This window comes from Anolis carolinensis, chromosome 4 (assembly GCF_035594765.1).
Source record: "Anolis carolinensis isolate JA03-04 chromosome 4, rAnoCar3.1.pri, whole genome shotgun sequence".
In the NCBI taxonomy this organism is placed as follows: Eukaryota; Metazoa; Chordata; class Lepidosauria; order Squamata; family Dactyloidae; genus Anolis; species Anolis carolinensis.
In genome coordinates, this window is record NC_085844.1 from 229,768,604 (window position 1) to 229,785,807 (window position 17,204).

Sequence of the window (17,204 nt, forward strand, 5' to 3'; positions counted from 1 at the left end):
AAGCCCAACATAAAACAAGGAATTTGAAATTACATAATTAAAAACGTAACAGATAAACAGTTAAAACAGAAAATAAAATATGAGCTTTTGCTGCCTTGCAGCACCAGAATAACATAAACCTTCAACTGCATTTCTAAGCAGGTCATTCTTCTAAAGATCTAAGGGTGGAGAACAGCAGATGGAGACACCTAGGTTCAGGAATATACCTGTTCCAAACAAGGCAACCTGGTAGTAGCTGTAAATGTGTATTGTTTGTTTTGGGTACACTCAAGAACCAGAAAACCATTTGAAGGCTGAACAATCTTTTCCCCCTAATTATGGCAGCCTGGTTTTGGCGTTGCTGGGTGTGACAGACTGCAACCAAGGGGACAAGGAATAACAAGAGCTCCATTCAATCAGATAATGAATACGGAATTTAGATTTGACTAATAGGTGCGGTCAGCTGTACAACTCACTTTGCTGTCCAGGAAACAGTAGTGTGTCATTCTCCTTGAAGATACTTAAGAGTATTTGGATCTAAATATTTCCTGCCTCATCCTGAAAGCTAAGCAGGTTAAAGTCTGGTTAGTATTGGGAAGAAACATTGCCTCGGAATATCAGATGATAGAAGCTATATTCACAGGAAGACAATGGCAAACCCTGCTGCATCAGTCTTCCCAGGAAAACCCTATGTTAGGGTTGCCATAAACAAAACTGGCTTGAAGGAACATAAAAACAGCAACAACAATTACAAAATCATAGAACTGAAAGCGATCATAAAGGCTATCCAGTCCAACCCCGTGGAATGCATAAAAACACAATGAAAACACAAACACAATTAATTGATCAAATAAAAAGCCTAACAACTTTATAAAAGGTGAATTTGGGCACCTGGAACCCTCAACATACCACTAAAGTATCTTTTCCAAGCTCATTTTACTTATACACAGAAATTTCCAAAGCAAACTCACAAGGAAAGGCAAGAACAAAGCAACACAGTATCTTTGAATTCTTTGAGGAATCACTTTTTGTTGTGCAAGCCTTCAAGTCATTTCCAATTCATAACAGTTCTAATGCAAAAGACCTATCACAGGACTTTTTTTGCAAGGTTTGTTTAGAGTGAGTTTGTCTTCTGCTGAGACTGCAAATGTATGACTTGCCCAAGGTCACCCAGTGAGTTTCCGAGGCTGAGCAAGGATTCAAACCTTGATCTTTAGAATCATAGTCCAACCCTATAATCATTACACCACGTTGTTCATCTCTAAACTCATGGAGGATTCAGTGCACAGATTGTTAAAAACTATCATGCACATAAAAAACACCTCTCAGACCTATATCTAACTAAATTTTACTGTATCCCATAGTTCTTATTGTTGTTGTAAACACAAGAATAATAGAAATTTCAATAGTCATTCTGTGATATCCCATATTCCTGTGTTTGTGTTCCATCCATGAATCTCTCCCATCTGCTACAACACAGATGTTTGCTTCTGAGATACCTTGCTGAGTATTCATTCATTTAGAGCAGGGGTCCCCAAACTAAGGCCCGGGGGCCGGATGCGGCCCTCCAAGGTCATTTACCTGGCCCCCGCCCTCAGTTTTATAATATAATATTTTTAAATCATTTTAAATAATATATTGTATATACATATAATATTGATAATAATCTTATAATGTTATACAATATATTAATAATAATACCATATAATAATATTAATTATATGTTATATATTACATATAATATTACAGTATAGTGATATAGTTCAATATAGTAATATATAATGCTAATATTGTGCTATGCTAATAATATAATATATTGTATGTACATACAGCTGCTCTGAGTCCCCTTCACGGTGAGAAGAGCGGGATAAAAATGTAATAAATAAATGTAGTAAATGAATAAATAAATAATTTTAGACTTAGGCTTGGCCAAAGTCTGAAATGACTTGAAGGCACACAACAACAACAATCCTAATTCACTTGACTATCTCATTGATAAGAAGCAGGCCCACACTTCCCATTGAAATCCTGATAGGTTTATGCTGGTTACAGTTGTTTTCATTTTTAAGTATTGTATTGTTCTTTCATTGTTGTTGTTGTTTTGCACTACAAATAAGACATGTGCAGTGTGCATAGGAATTTGTTCATTTTTTTTCCCAAATGATAAGTCGGCCCCCTCATCAGTCTGAAGGATTGCGGACTGGCTCTCTGCTTTAAAAGTTTGAGGACCCCTGATTTAGAGTGTCTATATTCTTCCCTTGAGCCAAGAAGACTCCCACAAGGGCTTAAAAGCTGTCAAAGTGACGGCTCCCTGCCCTCAGGCTTAGAATTTAAGTCATGAATACACAAGGAAAAGAGAACAACAGAGGGAAAAGGAATTTAGTCCAGTAACTGCTATCTACTGTTCTCTCCCTCGGAGGCCAGGGAGTTGGCACTTGGTATGGAGGGAGCATCTTTCAGCAGCTGCTGGACAAGTTTTGCTGGGAGAATAATAGCCAGAACAATCAATGGGTCAAAGGAAAAGTCTGATCTCAAGATAGGAAGGTCTCAGGATCCCTCCACAAAGGTGATGCAATGCAAAGGTTAAGCAAACACATTGGAAAGGTAGATACACCAAGACTGTGGAGTTGTAGTCAGAAGCGATTTTGGGTTGAGCCTAAGTTGTTTGAAACGTGCTGACTCTGACTCTAGCTCCAAAACAAAAACAAAAAAAATATAATATTACAGTGGGCTTGTTTAATATGCGAAGTCATTGGACATAGTTTCATTTATATGCAAATAGTTTATGAATATCATAGAATCACCCTGGGAGATATAACAATGCCCAGAAAACTATTCTTTCTAGGTTCCTAGCATGATTCTGTGGTCAACTTCCACAGAGCTTCCAATTGAAGTTGACCATAGAATTGCCTGGGAGGTTTGGGGAGAACACTTTTCTCTAGGCATTTTCAAGGTACTCCAAAATGAGTCTATGCTATGCTTTGGTCAGAAACCCAAACCTTCATTCATTTCAGGTAAGAAAATCAATGATGTTCCAATAATAGAGTCCCAGAATGATTACCTCATGTAGTCAAGCCTACTATATAATATATGCATTGCATACCATTGGTATTAATTTAATATATATTTAGATTTAAGGTATACATTATGCTTATTAAAATCTTCTATTTATTGAATGCATATTTTGTTATGTGCATTTAATATGCATGCTTTGTTGCATGTTTACTTACATAGTTTTCTTGTTCATAGGTTTTCATCAAATACCGTATATAGTCGAGTATAAGCCGACCCGAATATAAGCCAAGGCACCTAATTTTACCACAAAAAACTGGGAAAACTTATTGACTCAAGTATAAGCCGAGGGTGGGAAATGCAGCAGCTACTGGTAAATTTGAAAATAAAAATAGATACCAATAAAATTACATTAACTGAGGCATAAGTGGGGTAAATGTTTTTTGAATATTTACCGTATTTCAAAGAAAAACAGTAAGCTAACTCTGTAGGTGCATAAGTAGGGTCAACAAAAACAATATGTTATCAACAATAACTTTATAATAATCATCATCACTATCATCATCATCAACAATAACAACTTCCTTTGTATCCTGCTCTATCTATCTCCCCATGGGGACTCAGGCCAGCTTCCAACATAGTAACAGGCAAACATTCAATGCCTATATAATCAATGCAGAGCTAGATATAGCTCTATAATTATATATACTAATTTCACATTTGCATTTCCCCCCGAAAGGTTTGCAAATCCTCTGTGCATTTCCCTCCTGCAATATTTGCAAGTCCCATTTATCTGTGTTTACATCTATCTAGACATCTGTGTGTGTGTGTGTGTGTGCATATTTAAAAGGCCTATATCTATATTAATATCTATCTATCAAGACATTGCTCTATATATAATTATATCTTTATAGGACTTGCAGAGGCTTGCAAACATATGAGGGGAAAATTTATATATTAAATTAATGTATTTGTAGGGGGAAATCTATATATTATTTACAAGCTTTGGGGCATGCATTTGCCCAAGGAAGAAATGCAAGCAAAGCCCTCCTAAAAACAACTTTGGCCTCTTTTCTCCTCCCCTTTCCCACCTCTTTTATTTATCCCTTTCAAACTCTAAAAGTAGCCAGAAAAGGCTTTTTAAAACTTCCCTTCCTCTCCCAAAAAACCCACCCCATTTTTGTTTCCTTAGGAATAAAAAGAAATACACACCTTCTGTTGCTCTTCTTTCCCTCCTTCCCTCCCTATTGACTCAAATGTTCTTGCAATAATAGTAATAATAATAATAAATCCTGCAAATTTGCAAGAGTCTCTCTTTTTCTTCCCCTTACAGCCATGCAATTTTTTTTTCTTCCTGGCTTGCAGGAGGCTCTCACTCACTCTCCTTTCACTTTTGAAAACATTCCCTTGTCTCCCTCTCTCTTAAAAAATAAGATAATTCCAGCCTGGGAGGAGAAGCGGAGAAGGGAGGTTTTGGAAAAGAAAACATACAGTGGCCTTCCGGCTCCGCTGCCTGGTTTGATCTTGACCCGATTATAAACCGAGGGAGGCTTTTTCAGCTCATAAATAAGGGCTGAAAAACTCGGCTTATCTTTGAGTATATACGGTAACTGTATTTCCTAAAGCGTGATGTTTTGTGCAGTGATGATGGAATTCCTGGTGCCACAGTACATGTATTACCCCAATTAACTAGCATTTGTCATTTGTAAAGAAGTTAAGAGTTGGAGAGTAAAAAAATTCAAAGCCAGAGATTTGGCATACTGACTCCATAGCCCTGGTTATAAAACATTACACACAATGCAAATAGACACTAAAGAGCACCCCTCCATAAGAAGCTGCTAACCTGTGCCATATGTGTGAAAGGCTAACCTGCTGATCACCACTCTCTGGGGTGAGGAAAAAGGCGGGTTTTCATTAGTACAACTATACTCCATTATCAAGTCTGAAGAAGCAGAAGGAAAGTCATAAAGGAACATGCTAAAATGTTCCTGGATCACCTTACTGCTAAGAGAGGAGTGCTCTTTCTTTCTCACTTGCAGACACATTTCCTCTGCCACATCCTGTCTAGGGCATCCTGCAGCAGCTATGGGCCTTTCTGAAAATCATGTATGTCAGTAGTCTTCATTGAATTAGCACCACTTTTAGTTCAGTCCATTATCACTGGACAAAGAAGCAGTTCTGGTAAATCAGGGTTTGCTCTCAACCACAAGCAAATCCAGACATGTGGCTCGCATAGGTCCAAACTGACACATTAACTTCCCCTTCTGAACAAACCACTTAGATCAGCTCTCTTAGATCCCAGTTAACAGGATTTTAGTCAGAATTAGCAAGATTGCAAACAGCAGATAAGAGCAGCAGTTCAGAAGACAGTGGGCTACTTTTAGCACTGTGCTGCATTTCCTTTGCCTATTTACAGAAAGGCATTAAACGGATCAGGGTATTTTTTCACAACACAAGCTCATGTGTCCCCAGTGTAACTGGAATATGACATCTAAAGCTGTCTTTAACTCATCAAAAGCTACCAGCCTTTTCTCCTGCATCCAGAGAGAAACATACACTTGAGATTTCAATGAAGCAAAAAGAAAACTCTGGAATCCTAGAAGTTGGAAAATCTACTGTTCTTTTGGGACTATGCTTTACAAGGGCCCAAAGAAGTAACTTTCCCACATGCCCATTCACTTGATGCAGTTACACCACTACATTCCATTTTAACTGTAATGCCCACATTCCATTGAATCCTGGGATTGGAAGTCAAGGGAGGGACATTGAGAGTTCTCAGCCAGAGAGCAACAGCTCCTCATCAAAATACAACCTCCGGGATTCCACAGAATGTTGTCATGGCAGTTAAAGTGAAATAACAGCACTACAATAGTCTGAGTGGGTTCCATATTCAGTAATATGCACTGACAGACATTCTACTCTTCATCCCACACAAGCCAATATTATCTGTGAGGAAGTTCAGTGCTTAACTATTATAATGTTGTTTGAATACACAGTATTTCAAATATCAAACATGCTTTTATGACAATTAAAATGCCACGTAATACATTTTGTAAAGAAGTTTTGTCAATTTTTCCAAAAGAGAAAAAAGGAAGACCACCACCACCACCACAGGAGGCCTCAACATTTCCAGAAACTTTACATCTCTAGCTGTGATCTAGGAGAGCTACTTGAAAATGGAGATTTCAGTTAAACAAGGAAGAGTCAGATTTAAATAGAAATCATAAACAAAGGAAGAAATGCTGTAAGGATACCTGCCTAACACAAAGTCCTTTTGGAACATCTAATTATAGCAGGCGTTTCCCCAATTTGGAGTGTGCCATTTTAACTACCGCTTTTATTGCAGCTAGGCTGTTTTTATTGGTTTAGCTTTGAGAAACACCCCACTCTGGCTTGCTTCAGCAGAGAAAGGCACAGCCTTGAAGACCATACAGCTGAAGAGATGCCGAGAACAGATATTACAGCCACTATGGTTTAAGCATAAACAGTGTGGTCATGGGTTGGATTAAGACACTGGGAAATTAGGGTTCTTATTCCTGCTTGGCCATGGAAGCACACTGAATGTCCTCAGGAAAGTCTCATCCTCAAGAGGGAGGCAAAGGTAATCCCCTCTGAACAAACCCTATCAGGAAAACTCAATGATAAGTTCGCTTTAGGGTTGTCATAAGTGAGAAATCACCAAAAAAATTAAGAAACAGAAACATGCATAAAATTTTGGAGTGTCAGTTTATTATGTCCTCTTTACACTTTGCAATGAGCTATCTTATTCATTGTAAAATATAGCAGTATGGGTTTACCCAGGATAGGTAAAGGTAAAGGTTTTCCCTAACGTTACGTCCAGTCATATCTGACTCTGAGGGTTGGCGCTCATCTCCATTTCTAAGCCAAAGAGCCAGCATTGTCCATAGACACCTCCTAGGTCATGTTTTTTGGGCTTGGCTCCATGTTAGCCTCCCCAAGTCCCTTCAGGGAGATGGAGGCAGGATAGAAAAATAAAGTATTATTTATTATATTATTATGTGGCCAGCATGACTGCGTGGAGTGTCATTACCTTCTCACCAGATCTACTTGCATTTGCATGTTTATGAACTGCTGGGTTGGCAGAAGCTGGGGCTAAAAGCAGGAGCTCACCCTGCTCCCTGGATTCAAACCATCAACCTTTTGGTCAGGAACTTCAACAGCTCAGTGGTTTAACCCGCTGGGCCACCAGGGGCTCCAGATTACAAGGTTTCAAAGTCCCATTAATTTCAATTGAAATAATGCTTATCCCTAATATTTACTCCATCAAAACTATTCTTGCTAGTACACGCACCAGTGTTTGCTATTAAAAAGAAGTATGCAACTCTCCTAACCTAGAAATGGATCAGATGCTACTTTATGGAGGGCGAACTGTTCTTAAAAGGGCAAGAGTAGGCGGGTTGTAATTTTCTAAAAGTAGGCAGTCCAAGTCTTCTAACTATTGCTAAGGATGTGTGTGGGACCAGGGACCTTCACAGCTGGAGGGCCACAGCTTCCCATCCTATAATCAACATTTCTGGAAGGTCAGGAAATGTGTAGCTTGTACAAGACAGAATAATGTAGCTTGTAACACCCTATAAAAAAGATTGCTGGATGGGAGAAACAAAAGGCACTCATAACTGAATTGGGTACTTATTCTTCAGTACAGCCATGAGTACCAAGAATACTTGGTGATTCATGTGTCAGGTATGAGGTAAACTGATGCATTTGAGTAGCTGTTCTTTGTGTACAAGACTGGCTCTGAATGGAATGCGTTTGCAGTGCGCTGAAACTATTACAGACAGTGATTCAACAGGTTTCCTCCTATTCTCAGTTGGCTCCATGCAGGTGGCCTCCACTCTGCTGTTCATTTGAGTTCGGTGTGCAAAACGCTATAAAGAGTAAGAGAGCTAAACACTTATCACACATAGAAGCTTGATAAGTGCCCTGCTCAAAAAGAAAAATATGCATGGATCACCTACTACAAGGCTCTGGGTCATCAACTATACAAATACATAAAATAGTCAAAAACATCTTCCCGTGAGTACTTTTTAAAAGATTGAACAAGGGTTGACATGAAACCAGCTTGCTGTATTCCATCCTTCACTTGCTCCATGAACAATCTGAATTAATCTATACAACTATGGCAGAGCTAGGAAAGGTTTTTGCTGGACTGAAACTTCCAGACATTCCCACAACATGGCCTTTTTGACAAGGGTGAACTTGAAATACTACACAATGAAGATATCATATTAGCATATACAGGTAGATATGCAAATGTGCAAACACAGGTTTCTGTTTAGATGCTCTGCTAAACATTAAATAAATAAATAAATAATAAAATTTTATTAGTACCCCGCCACCATCTCCCTGCGGGGACTCAGGGCGGCTTACATGGGGCAAAAGCCCGAACAACATTCAAGCGTAGCCCTACCCAGCATGTCCAAGCATAGTGCACTACAAATGCCATCATTCCAAGCCATCAAGCCAAACAGACCTGTTTGTTAGGATTATGGGTTAGATCCAACCATCACTTTTTCCAGCTCCTCTATGTGATGTCTCATGGGCCTTGTAGTCCCGTTCCTAGTACTATTGTGGCAGACGAGGAGGAAAACATGGGATTTCCACCGGTTCAGCCAGAATCGGAGCCTCTGCACCTGGAGGATGTTTGCCCTCAAGAAGTTAGCCAAACAAGCCTTGGGCAGAATTCTCCCCCGTTTTCCCGAAAGGACAATTATAATAGAGATAGAGGAGTCAGGGAGGCTAATCGCCGGAGCCTCAGAATCGCAGCCAAACAACTAGCAGATTAGGTCTGCTTCCCTTGGGAAATTCTAAGGAGTCATGCATCTGGACAGAGTTGGGTTTCACTTCTTGTTCTCCAGGGAAAGTGTTCTGTTGGCGGGAAAACAAGAACCTATATAGGGGTTTTGCCGCAAGAGGAACCTTGCGGAGTCAATTTGATCAGCTTGTGAGAGAGATCGTGTGTGGACTTCGTATTCCTTGTTCCCTGCTTCCCGGATCTAGTTTCAAGTCTTGCCTTGACTCACGTTTTGCCACGGACCTTGCTTCATGCTTCATGTTGCCACGTTTCAAGTCTTTGATCCAGCCAAGAATCAAGCTCATGTTCTAGCTTTGTTGTCAAGCTTCAATGGACTATAAGACCTTGTCATCTCCCCACACTATTGCTTGGCAAAGTGTGTGTTTCGGTTAATGGATTATAACTTTGGACTCTAATATCTTATATTGGACAATATTTTCCTGGACTATATTTGACCTTTCCTGAAGGGTCTACTTCTGAACTATATTCTTCACTTGTTTTTATTGACTTTATATATTTCTTTAATAAAGATATTAGATAGAATCTGGTTTCTGCGCATGGTTATTGGTGCTCTGCAGCCTGGGTCCTGACACTCTACATGATGTAACCTGCAGTCCATTATGGCACCAAGCTGATACAAGCTGTTTGATTGTTCCTGCTTGCAGCAGGGCTGGTTAATAGTTTATTTATTGTGGTCAGCAAACCACATAAAAGTCTCCCTTAACGATTCTGAAAAATAATCCAGAGTTTGCTTTAGGGTTAACTTTCTAGCTTGTCAGAAGGAAATCAAGCAGAAGAACTTGTTTCCTGTTTAGATCACATGCCAAAAAGAACAAGCTGCTTAATTTTTTTTGTTTGCTTAGATGCTTCATTTGTAAACAGGAGTGACTGGGAAGTATGAACCGATCATATGCCAAGACTTTCTAGTTTACCACAAAACACCTCTCTTCTAGGCCCCTACATTCACAGGAAGTCTGAAGGAATGGCTATTAAATCAGTCTGATCATTTCAGAGATAAGCAACCCACACTAAGAATGCAATGTTCCCACAAAAGTTTCCACAGAACTCATGCTGTACCCTTTGTGAGTGGAGAAGTCTTTGTAAGCAGACAAAATATTCTTTGTCAGGACACTCATACCCAGCCTCAACACACAGCAATAGGACCACTGTTGCTCACAAACAATGGCACATTCTCTGTTGGACTTTCCAATGTCAACTCGCAAGAAAAAAATTCAACAGAAATAGCACAATACAAAGTAGAAAACATTTCCACTTGTGTTCTAATTTACCAGTATACAATGTGTTGTCAAAGGCTTTCATGTCCGGAATCACAGGGTTGTTGTGTGTTTTTCGGGCTGTATGGCCATGTTCCAGAAGGATTCTCTCCTGGCGTTTCGCCCACATCTATGGCAGGCATCCTCAGAGGTCATATACCTCACAACCACTGAGGATGCCTGCCATAGATGTGGGCGAAACATCAGGAAAGAATCCTTCTGGAACATGGCCATACAGCCCGAAAAACACACAACAACCCTACCAGTATGCAGTATACTTCAGATTTCCCAAATCCACATATTCAAGTCCCTAGACTCATGTAACGACAATATTATCTTCTTATGATGGTTCTTTATCCTCTCTCACCAAAACTTTTCTTTCATTCTGAGACACATTCTTCCCCTTCTCTTTCTTTTTGTTTCTCTTTACATATTGCTGTTGGGTGCCTTCACACCATTTCAAAGTATGGCAAAGTAGGTTATCTTGGCAAGATTTGTTGAGAGTGGGCTGTTCTGTCCTCTCAAGCTGAGACAGTGTGATTTGCCCAAGGTCACCCAGTGGACTTCCATGGCCAAACAGGGATTTGAACCCTAGTCTCCAGAACACACTAGTCCAACACTCAAGCCACTGTACCATGCTGGCTAGTGTTGACTTCAACACAATGTAACATAACTAAGGACAGGATAACCTGGTAGCTTTCCTAAATTTTGGATTACAAGTACAGTAGAGTCTCGCTTATCCAACCTTCACTTATTCAACGTTCTGTATTATCCAACGCAGTCTGCCTTTTAGTAGTCAATGCTGTCAACACATTGCAATGCTTTGGTGCTAAATTCATAAATACAGTAAATTATTACATAATATTACTGTGTATTGATCTGCTTTTCCTGTCAATTTGTTGAAAAACATATTTTGGTGCTTAATTTGTAAAATCGTAATGTAATTTGATGTTTAATAGGCTTTTCCTTAATCTCTCCTTATTATCAAACATTTTCGCTTATCCAACGTTCTGCCGGCCAGTTTATGTTGGATAAGCAAGACTCTACTGTACTTCCTTCAGCAGTCCTTTTTCATAGTTCTATTCTGGAGAGAGCCATAGCAAATGGCCAAAGTATATATAGGCAGTCCCCAAATTATGAACAAGATAGGTTCTGTAGGTTTGTTCTTAAGTTAAATTTGTATTTAAGTCAGAACAGATACATTTTGTAACTGTAACTCGACACACATACACACAAGCTTTGGATAGCATAGAGAAGGGTGGAGTTTGTTTTGCTGTCTGTGCCCCAGCCTTCTGAGGGGTAGATTTCTCTCACTTCCTGTTGTTTCACCCCTGTTCTTAACGATGAATCGTTTATAAGTCGGATGTTTGAAACCCTGGGACTGACTGTACAATAGCTAAGTGTATTATAAACAGTGGTGAGAAACCTATGGCCTTCTAGACCAATGTTGCACAACCTGACACTCCCCAAATGTGGTTGGAATGCAGCTTCCATAATCTTTCACTACTATGTTGGCTAGATCTGAACAGAACTACAGTCCAACAACATCTTGAAGGTTACAGGTTGCTCACTGTTGCTCTGATAGTTGGAACTTCCAGTTGCTATCAGCCTTGGCCAACACAAACAGTGGTCAGAGGTGAAACTGAAATATCCAACAATTTCAGGCATTCCCCAACCTGAAACATCGAAAATAAACTGTGATAGATACGAGGAACCCTTCACCTAATGCACATTATTTTGAGCAGGTGGAAGAGAAGAAATCTTCTCATTCTGGTCCAAGATATGCTAGGCAGCGATCATGTGGCAGATGTATCAGATAATCCTGTTCTCAAATGTTTGTTAAAGGATACACAAGGGAAACACTTGTAAATATTTACCATATTATCTCTAGTTTTGGAAGTTAAATAGAGTTGAAATGTTAGTATTTGGATGAAATGGGCTTGAGGAAAATCTTGAGAGAATTTGGGGTGGGGCTTTCCTGAAGGTCTCAAAACCTGTAATGAATACTGAGATAAATGGAATTAAGGTCTGATTCAAATACAAAAACAGATATCTCTGTTCATATTAAGATATTGTCAGGGATAATAGGGATAATACATTAAAAGGCCAGGTGCTTTAAAGTAGTACTGATTCAGTCCCCATGTTGCTAAGATAGACTCCTAGTTTATGGATCTGCTATGGGGAAAGAACGCAAGGGTGGATTTCTACAAAGCAGGGATGATCACCAAAATAAGAACGCAAATGAATTCAAGTTGACACATTATATACCTATTATGATTAGTGGCATATTACCTCTAAACAGTCACAAGATCTTAGCTGGACAAAACTTAACTGGGGATTCAAATCTCAACTTGAATTATGAGAAAACACTGTTTTTTTTTTAATTTGCAAAGGGAAAAAAATCCCCTGACTGATTAAAGTACGGGTTTAGCCTAATCTACTTCACCCAGGATATTCAATGACAGGGAACAATGGAAACTATGGTCCAAAAATTCTGGTTTACTGGCTCTTATTGAAGACATCTGTAGGTGGGCAGAATGGCCTCAAGGATCACTTTCTTTAGCATCCCACTCACATCAACCATGACTTTCTGTTAACTTGCCTTGCAACTAAGTCCACTATTGTTCAGATGTCACCTAAAACTACCAGCTATTTTCAATGATCCATAGTTTAGAATATTTTGAGGAATGGGGGGGGGCCTTCAGGGGCCACATGTTGTTCACCCCTGGTTTAAGAGCTACTAGTTACTTTACAAAGCCTCTTTTGGGGGCATTTTAGATGTGTTTTGATAGCAACTTCCCAAGTTTATTAACCCAAAAATAACCACACACATTTAATGGGTGAGTAAACAACACTTAGGTTGTTGGGAAATAAAGATGAGAAGTAACAGATGAGTTGCAATACATAACTAGTACAGGTTTTGAGGTACCATATTGTAAAGGAGTTTCCCCTAACATCACACTTGCTAGATGTGCTGGATTAAAAATGCCATTATAATCAGACTGTGGTGCTTATACACAATTGGAAAGTTGGAAAACAGAAAATCACTTATAAAAGAACCCCCAAAAGTTACAGTGGGCGTTGTTGTTTTAATTATTTACTATTATTTAAATGAAGTCATCAGCAAGTTATCAGCTGTTATCCACTACCAGCTGCACTGATGAAATCTGATAATTTCACAGTGGAAGACAAAATGCACATAACTCAAGAGTGGATGGATCTTCTACTGATATTTTTGCAAGCAAGACTTAACCAAGACAAATCGCTATACACTTCCTCTCAAAGCAGCACTAGTTTAGCAGTGTGGTATCCTCCATCATCACCATCACTACCACTCCTGTGAAATGCAAATGGCAATTCTAAAGAGGCAATTCCAGTTGATGCCAGCCATTTTTTTATTCATGTATTTAACATGATACCTAGTTTGGCTCTGTGACAGTTCAGTAAAGCTATGTTTTAGGAGACAATTCTGATAAATCTTCACTGGGCAAGTTCTAAGGATAAAACATTCAACCTAGACTATGTTCGGTCTTGAAACTGGAGCAGCTGCTGGCAGGAAAGTCGAACAGAACAAGCTGTTGTCCTCAGTGAGTTGCTTAAAACTAAAAAGTCTGCACCTGTAAATGCTCATTGTGTAAAGATCCTAATACAACATTTGCATCACAGGTTCCAAGGCAACATTTACACCGATATTGAAATGGAAGAACTGACCTCCAGAGAAAAGAACAATGTCAAAGCATACCTCTTTTATATGTAGAAGAGGAGGTGGCCTGTCTATCCTTCAGACTCGGGGACAAAATGTTCAAGCATAACATTTCTACAAGGAACAAGATCTTTCTACACTGAAGTTATTACAAAAAAGCTCCCCTGAACTGTCATCCACAACTGAAAAAGTGGCATTTTATATTAATCTATTAAAATCACTCACAAAATTAAAAACTATGCCAGATTGCAAGATGCCTTTTACTAAGTGTATTTTGTAGGACATGTGAAGCCAAGAATTTATAGTAATAATGACTGGTAATAAAAAAAAACCAATATAAAACCTCCACACCTGAGAAGCTTCCATCCCTGAATATCTTGTACATAACAGGATGTTCATCTGCAAGCTTCATCTTCTAAAAATACTTTACAGGCCAAGACCTCATGTAATTAAATTTATCATACACAAAGTGCCATAGTAACATAGGCTGAACAGCATGGAGTTGGTCCCCACCCCCCAGAAGAGAATGCAATATAATTGTACAGTCAAATAAAATATTAAATGTTGTGCAGTGTTTATATGACAAATATAATTAAAGGACAAGCTTATAATTAACATAGTAGAGACTGCAAGCAAAGCTGTAAGACCTGGCTGAGGTCCAGATCCTACCCAAATTATATTCTGTATTTTCCACCCCATTTGGTATCAGCTCTGGTTCATGTATTAGGGCCAACTCAATGATAAATGAATGTGATTTTGGAATTAAGTCAATGGTTGCAGGTTTCATACCCCAATCCAAAGATGACATTTCAGTAAATGAATTGTATTTTGGATGCTTATAGATTTCTGGGAAAGGTAATAGGCCAAATGCCATAGTTTCTTTCTGTTTCAGTGCTGAGGTAAGACAGTTTCATGAGATGTCAGAGTATACAATTCAAGGACTGTGTAGAAGACAACAGTTTTTAGGAGAGATCCAATTTCTAGCTTCTCTTTATAGCTAGAATGACAGCGAGCCAGCCAGAAAAGAAACTGGCAGAGTGTGCATTTCAAGAGCTCTAGCAATTATAGCAAAAACAAAACAGCAACCAAAATGTGGGGTTTCCACTGAAATAAGGCTCATGCTCTTCAAAATCCTTATGCTCAAGTACAATCCCAGAAACCGAATCCCACAAGGAATCAGGCCCCCTTATTCAGGTGCTTATTTGTTCCCAGAATCCGGGTGGATACATAAAACTGCGCATAATAGTCAACCCTTTTGAAATGAAGGATTGCAGGCCCAAAAATAACAGTCATGCTGGAGGACCTGGAAAATGCTTAAAGACGACATATTTATTGGACATGGATAAATGAAGCTATAGATGCCAGTTCTGTGGAGATGGAGGGCATAATGTACATGGCTTGCTTTTAAAAAAGAAAAACAGTGAGGTGTGGTAGGATTTCTGTCACAGTAAGAGCAAATATGGTACCCCCCCTCCAAGTCCACATACAGAAAGGAGGGATTAAAAGCAAATAAGACACACAAAACTATAGTGATATTCCTGGCTTATGTTGTGGATCAGTGGCATCACTCATCAGAACTTTGATCTAGTTTACAACTGAAAATTGGTACTCCTTCTCATCTCTATACTGATGCCTGAAAACTGAAAAAAATATTGACTCTAATTCTCCAACATCAGTATCAAAAGGAAGACATGGTTGCTCCCACCAGTAAAGGTATATTAAACACATGATTTGATAAATGGTGACACAGACTAAATCCAAGGACCAATATGCAATGATGGGTAGGGTGCTTATGTGCTGTATAAAGCATCCCTGGGAATGCTACTGAGAGGAGAGGATAAAACACTGCTCAAACTAATTTTTTAAATTAACTTTTCATTTTCAGAGTACACTTGATCATCACTATTTAAATTCTATACTACTTCCCCCATGATTTCTTATTAGGTTAATGCATCGTTCCACTTGAATACAGTTTATATTTTAAGAAGGTGGGACAATTTGGGAGAGACAAAATTCAAGTTAATGGACCTTGTGTTGCCTCCAAATTCTACTTGTAGACATATTTTTCAAATTAGGGCAAAGGCATTCTTAACACAGCCACAATGCCATTATATTTCTAACATATTCCTCAGAAAATATTACTTTGCAGGACTGAAACCAGAGTATACTTACGTATCGCAACAATAATTGAGAAGGCATGTTCCAGTCTCAAGCAGAAGAGGAGCTTGTAGAAGTTGAAAGACATCAGAGAGAAGCACAAGATGACACTAATCCATTCTTGAAGTCTTTTCCCTGTTTAACAAAACAGAACAATTTTTTTTACTTTTAGACTTTTTAATAGTCAGAGAAGTTTATTTTCTAAACATTACTTTAAATGACATGGCTTAATGCTTTGGAATCTTGGGATTTACAGTTAGATGAGGCACCAGCATTCTTTGGCAGAGAACTTCTATGATTCCAAAGCAGTGAGCCATGGCAATTAAAGTGGTTTGGAGCTGCATTAATTCTGCACTATAGCTACACTATAGATTATTCAAACCTCACATCTGAATTCTTCATTAAATGGTAGCAGCATTGCCTTTACATAGAGAGCTGGGCAATACTTACAATGTCTGTATTTCAAATTTGCAAAATTTAAGTTGCATTGACTGTTATGCCTAAGAAATTGATTGACCTGTTGACATTTTTCTGTGTTCAATGAACTACAGAAATACAACTTTAAGTGAAAATATATATATATATATATATATATATACACACACACACACACATACACGTAAATCAAAGTTGTTTAAAATCTAGGTTTTTCAGAAGCACAGCAAGGCAGATTAGGAAAACAACAAGAGCATGCTTTCAGAAAAGTATATGGCAACAATTTTGACATTGTTCCAAATCTGTACCTCTGGCATTCAAATAAGATACCACCCACATTTTCTACTGAAGCAAATAGATTCTGAACTACAGAACTAAATGGCCAGGTCCGCAAGGAACAATTAAAATGTGGGAAACATCAGGGCACTTTGCCTCTCCCAAGGACAAGTGTTTTCAATTTGTTTGCGAACACAACTCTATTCTTTCAAGGAAAGAGCTAAAGATTTTTCTAAAATTAATGGACTGAGCACTCATCTCTTATCCACACAGCCAAACGAAAATCCAATAAGGTCCAGAAGGACAAGAATCAACTTAACCTCAGTATTAGATTAAGACTGGTAACAGGTGACTAGGCACTATTGATCCTTCAGTGAGAAACAAGGCAACACTGGGAAACGTTTGTCTTTGCAAAAGCAGAATCTTTTAAAAAAGAGATATTTGCCATCTGCAGGAACTTTGCACTTATGACGCTATAAACCAGGGGTAGGAAAAATGGCCTGTGAGTCCAAAGCCACCTAAGGCCAGCAGTACCATTATTTCTTTTAACTGT

General features: G+C 38.8%; 1 protein-coding gene across 2 annotated transcripts in view; it reads right to left on the reverse strand.

The window, feature by feature from the left end:
- The window catches only part of LOC100566872 (ubiquitin-conjugating enzyme E2 variant 1), an 82,753-nt gene that overhangs the window by 51,952 nt on the left and 13,597 nt on the right, over window positions 1–17,204 (reverse strand). For both annotated transcript variants that reach the window (XM_062978934.1, XM_008110133.3), the window contains exon 2: window positions 15,956–16,075. In XM_062978934.1, the coding sequence (XP_062835004.1) occupies window positions 15,956–16,075 (120 nt within the window). The remainder of the gene's footprint in view (window positions 1–15,955; window positions 16,076–17,204) is intronic.